Raw genomic sequence first — 5,609 nt, forward strand, 5'->3', positions numbered from 1 at the left:
CCTCTCCCTGTGCAGGCCAGGCCCCATGTGCAGGGGCTGAAGTTCACACAGAACGTGGCTGGGGGCCCTGGGGCCGCGCATCAGCCCTGCCTCTGACCCGGGCCCTACAAGACCCCTTGTGGACAGGCAGGATGTGCTGCTCGGGACAGGGCCAGACCCCAGGGCACTGGGGCTCTCTGGGGCAAAGTGAGGGCATGTTCTAACCACTGGCCTGCAGCGTGCAGGAGAGCCTGGTTCTCTCCAGTCTCAGGGGAAGAGCTCAGTTCCCACCTGGCCCAGATGGAGGCGACCCTTCTCCAGCTGGGGTCCCTGCAGCCGAGCTTCAGATGGGCTGTCCATTCTAGGCCTCCATCGCCGGACCCCAGTGTCACCCCTCACATTCCCTCCACTTCTTGCAGAAGCCACCCCAAACCTTCGTCGGGGCGGATCCTTGGGGCGCCACACTTTCCAGTGTAAACTGCCCACATCCCACCCCACCCCGTGGATACCCGTGTCCCGCGAGAGCCGGCACAGAGTTAAGGCCTCGGAGGCCGGGAGGACGACACAGGGAAAACGTTTAATGGCGCACCTCTCTCTGTCCGGCCTCCAAAAGCTGTCTGTGGCCATGGCCATCTGAGCTCCAAGGGGCCCCGGGCGCCGCACACAGGGTCACAGAGCAGCCAGGAGGCTTAGGGGCACCGACATGGCCAGGAGCAAGGCCCGAGACAGGGCAGGCTGGGCCAGGGGCTGCCCGCTCAGGCGGTCCCAGATCCACTGCTGGTAGGAGGTCACCCGCAGGAAGATGGGTGGGGAGTCGCTGTACTTGCAACCCGGGCCCCAGCTCATCATTCCCACCAGGTACCACGTCCTGGACAGCATGCCGGTCCCCACTGAAGACGTCGAGCAGACCAAGGGCTCCCCGGTCAGCTCCTGCAAGGCAGGGCAAGGAGCAGTGAGCTGAGGGCCCTCCTAGGGCCTCCTCAGCCTCCAGCTCTGGGCCTCAGCCCCCACCTCTGAGCCCTGCCTCCACCTCCCCACATCACTTCCAACCCCCATGCTACCATCTCTCCTTGGGCTGTTTTTGTTTTGTTTTGTTTTGCGGGTCTGGGGATGGAACCCAGGAGCATTCTACCTCCAAGCTATACCCCCAGCCCTATGTTTTATTCTTTATATTGAAACAGGGTCCCACTGAGTTGCAGAGGGCCTCAGTAAGTAGCCCAGGATGTCTGCGAACCGTGATCCTGTCTCAGCCTCCCGAGTGCTAGGATCACGCGTGTGCGCCACCACGCCCGGCTTCTCCTGGGCTCTTCCTGCTGTCTTCCATCCCTGCCCTGCCCTCCCGCCCTGCTCCGCTGGTCGCAGGCAGCTCACGTAGCAGAACTTCTCCCTGCCCGGGTCCTTGATGCAAATCATTTGAGAGGTGATGATCTGCACCAGGGAGGGGATCTTCGACAGCTGGTGGTAGATGTTGTCACACTCCCTGCTGCTCAGGATGGATACCTCCTTCTCCTGGATCGTCAGGAACTGGGGCCACGCGCCTGTGTGAAGGGGCCACGGAAGGCAGCCCTGTTCCCAGCCTCTCTGCGCCCTTCTGCCCGGGCGCTCTGCTGTGCACCGCACAGTGGCCCCGAAAGCTCGCCAATGCCGCCCACCCACACGGAGATCCTGGCTCCTGCGCCCTCCTGGGCCCCCAGCTCCGCCTGCCCAGCACCCTCACGAGCGCCCTCCTGGGAGACAGGACACAGCACAGGCTGTTTGGGGTGTGGTGGCCCTTGAGGCCACCGGGAAGGGCACCTCTCTTGTGGGTTGGGGGCTCCTGCAGGGAGTGACCTTTCCAGGGCTCATGAGAATGGGCCTGAGAGGACGTGTCTGCAGCAAGGGCCTCGGAGGACAACCGAGCAGGCCCAGCAGCCCCACACCGCGGCTCCCCTCCCCTCAGGTGGCCTGCTGGCCGCAGACAGACACCTGCAGCCCTGCTCGGCCGCAAGCAACTTCCTGCCCTCTCCCTCCCTTCAAGAGAGGTCTGCCATGTGGCCTGGGCCCAAGGGGCGTGTGCGTTAGAGGCCAGAGAGGCAGTGCGGCGTCCCACCACCGAGCCCCTGGGGGAAAGGGATCCCAGAGAGTCAGAGCTAAAGGGCCAGGAGAGGGTGCCGCAGGATGCTTGCCCTGCGCCTGTGCCCGCCTCACCGTGGATGTGGGGGTGGCCCCAGCCGGTCACCACGCAGAGGGCCTGGTCCTCCAGCTCGTAGTCGAGGCCCGGCAGGCAGACGGGTCGGATGTACTTGCTGTACTTGAGCGTGTGCTGCAGCTTGAGGAGGCCAATGTTGTTGGCCTGGCCGATCCAGGACCAGTACCGCTGCGGCCGGAACCTGCTGTTGATGACCACCCGGAGCACAGGGACGTCAACGGTGGACGGCGCCACCCGGTCAATCCACGGGCTCCCCAGTCTCACTGTGTAGTTAGCGCCAGGCCTACAAGGACCACAGAGATCGCTGCAAGCTCGGCCCTCCCAGCCTCCAGCCTGCCTGCCCCCAACTCCCCCGCAAGCCCGTACCCCAGCATAGCCCGGGCATGCTGTGTGAAGGGACAGCAGGCTTGAGGAAGCCCCGCGGCCACTAAGGCTGACCAGCTGGAGCGCTGGGCTGGGCCGGGGACCCTTCTCTACTGCCAGATTCGGACTCTCTGCCATGCGTACTGTCCCCCTCGAGGGGACAGAGGGCCCAGTAATCACTGCAGCTGCCCTCGGGCTGCCTGCTCAGCACGCCCTGAGGTCCTCTCCCAGTCAGCAAAGGGCTAACCCCGCACAACACCCTTCTGTCCGTCCCTACCCCATGAGCCTCTGCCTTCCTGCCTGTCTCCCCCTTAGCCAAGGAGAGGGTCAAGCACTCCGGCCTGCCTCCCAGCCAGGCCTGGCTCCACAGGGCCCCAGCCCCTCAGCCAAGGGAGAGAAGGACAGTAAGAGGAGGGGCCGGAGATGGAGGCCTTCCTCCAGCACAGAGGAGGCAGGAGGCCAGGAAAGCCTCTGTCCCTCAGCTGGGAGCAAAGGGCTGAGGGCGAGTGCCAAAGACTGGTCCCAGGGACCCGCAAGCCTGGCCCTAAGGCTGGGGCTGAGCTGCCCCAGGCTGTGCTGGCCCCAACACTCCAGTCCCCCCAGCCCATCTGGGGCAACCAAGTCCAGTACTCCAGTCCCCCCAGCCCACCTGGGGCAACCAAGTCCAGCACTCCAGTCCTCCCCAGCCCACCTGGGATGACCAAATCCAGCACCCCAGTCCCCCCACGTCCCAACTCACTTGGTCAGGCAGTGGGCGGAGGCCAGCACCCACTGGGAGGAAATGAGGGTGCCCGCACAGACATGTGCACCATTCACCTGCACGCTCACCATCCACGGCCACCGCCGAGTCATGGCCTCCGGGTCCCTGAGGGTGGGATCCCGTTCGAAGGAGAAGCCGCAGGCTGAGGAGGAGAGAGCGTGAGGAGGGGCCTCAGAGGGCAGCCGTGCACCTGCCACCCGGCCTGGGTCTCCAGCCTGGACCTCGTACGCCCAGGCCCCTTGCCCTGTCCACAGCCAGCACCCAGAGCCCAGTCCCAGCTGGTATCCACCGGCCATGGGCCCTGACCCCTGGAAGGTGGTGCCCGAGTGGAAGAGGGGTGCTGCAGAACCACCCGCAGGACGCCAGCCCACAGCAGGGAGCTCAGCCCGGCGGGCCTGATCGTGGCTGGGCCTGGCCTGCGCCCTCAGGAGGACTGCACTGAGGAGAGGTGTGTGTGTGTGTGTGTGTGTGTGTGTGTGTGTGTGTGTGTGTGTGTTATGGGGGATAGAACCCAGGGGCATTCTACCTCCAAGTGATACCCTCAGCCCCACTGTGCGTGCGTGCGTGTGTGTGTGTGTGTGTGTGTGTGTGTGTGTGTGTGTGTGTGTTACTGGGGGTGGTGGTACCCAGAGGCTTTCTACCTCCGGCTATATTCCAAGACCCTGGAAACAGGGTCTCACTAAGTTGCTGAGAGCCTCACTCGGTAGCTGAGGCTGGCTTTGGACCTGTGCGACCCTCCTGTCTCCTCCTCCCAAGCTCGAGGATCACAAGCGCGCCACCTCGCCAACAGGAGAAATGTTTAGGTCTAAGTCGCACATGATTAGTGCCCAGGAATTCCAGGACTCCGTGCTTCCGAGCAGACTGGTGGATTGTTTTTGTTTTTTGTTTTTTGTTTTTGTGGTACTGGGGGTGGAACCCAGAGGCTTTCTACCTCCGGGCTATACTCCCAGACCTATTTTTGGAAACAGGGTCTCACTAAGTTGCTGAGAGCCTCACTAAGTAGCTGAGGCTGGCTTTGAACCTGTGCGATCCTCCTGTCTCCGCCTCCCAAGCGCGGGGATTACAACCGTGCCCACCACGCCCGGCCAAACTGGCGGGACTGTGAACTCCGGCCCCGCGTGCCACCCACCCGGCCCGCCCGGCCCACCCCTGGGCGCGGAGCTCACCGGGCAGCACCTGCGGGCTGGGCGAGGCGGGCGGCGGCGGCGGCGTGCCGGCGTCCTGGGCGGGGTCCTGGGCGGGGTCCTGGGCGGCGCGGGGGCAGCCTGCGGGGAAGGGAGCGGGTGAGTCGGCGCCCCCCGCCCGGGGCGGCGGGGCGGGGGCCAGGGCCACTCACCCCGCGGCGGCGGCAGCAGCAGCAGCAGCACGAGGAGGCGCGGCGCGCAGGGGTCGCGCATCCCGACGGCAGCCAGGCCAGGCTCCTCCGCCAGGCGCCCCCTGCCTGCGCCGCGCCGCCGCCCTGCCCGCGCCCCCTGCCGCCCTGGAGCGGCGCCCGGCACCGCCACCGCGGGACGGCCTCGAGCACGCAGCCTCACCACCCCAGGGCAGCCGGGAGCCCCGAGCATCACCACCCCAGGGCGGCCGGGAGCCCCGAGCATCACCACCCCAGGGCGACCTCCAGCCCAGAGCATCACCACCCCAGGCCCTGGAGCCCAGTGCCCGCCTGCCCTGCAGCCCGGTAGCCACAGGGCCTTTCCCTGGCACTACCGCTAAGCAGATTAATCACATTTTTTTTTTAAGTACTGGAGACTGTACTCTTCTCTGATCTACACCCCAGCCCTATTTTAATTAATTTTATTGGTACTGGGGAATGAACCCCTCTCAGAGCTACATCACCAGCCTATTTATTTATTTTTATTTATTTATTGCAGTATTGGGGATTGAACCTAAGCCAATTCTACTTCCAAGCTACATACCCTAGCCCTACTTTTTATTCTTTATTTTGAAACAGGGTCTCACTAAGTTGCGGGGGGCCTCACTAAGTAACTGAAGCTGTCCGTGAACCGCAGTCCTCCTGTCTCAGCCTCCCGAATGCTGGGATGACAAGCGTGCCCCACCATGTCTGGCTCTTATTTTGATTATTTGAAACAAGGTCTTCCTGGGTTGATGAGAGTCTCACTACTTGCTGAGACTGTCCTTGAACCTGTGATCCTCCCGTCTCAGTCTTCCAAGTACTGAGATTACAGGTGTGTGCCACCACAACAGATCAACATGTTTTAAATAACTTTTAGCCAGGCGTGGTGGCACACGCTTGTAATCCCAGTACTTGAGAGGCTGAGACAGAAGAGTTGCAGGTTCACAGCCAGCCTCAGCTACTTA

The 5,609-nt window shown here is 63.4% G+C and overlaps 1 protein-coding gene across 1 annotated transcript; it reads right to left on the reverse strand.

The window, feature by feature from the left end:
* Nucleotides 1-648: 648 nt before the first annotated feature.
* Nucleotides 649-4,687, reverse strand: PRSS50 (serine protease 50; the record flags this gene model as incomplete). Its single annotated transcript, XM_080715337.1, has 8 exons — nucleotides 649-909; nucleotides 1,351-1,517; nucleotides 1,774-1,923; nucleotides 2,167-2,450; nucleotides 3,270-3,432; nucleotides 3,481-3,630; nucleotides 4,457-4,555; nucleotides 4,627-4,687. The coding sequence occupies 8 exons, from the start codon at nucleotides 4,685-4,687 to the stop codon at nucleotides 649-651; spliced, it is 1,335 nt and encodes a 444-aa protein (XP_080571463.1).
* Between the last annotated feature and the right edge of the window lie 922 nt (nucleotides 4,688-5,609).

Source organism: Muscardinus avellanarius (assembly GCF_963383645.1).
Source record: "Muscardinus avellanarius genome assembly, chromosome: 18".
NCBI classification, from domain to species: Eukaryota; Metazoa; Chordata; class Mammalia; order Rodentia; family Gliridae; genus Muscardinus; species Muscardinus avellanarius.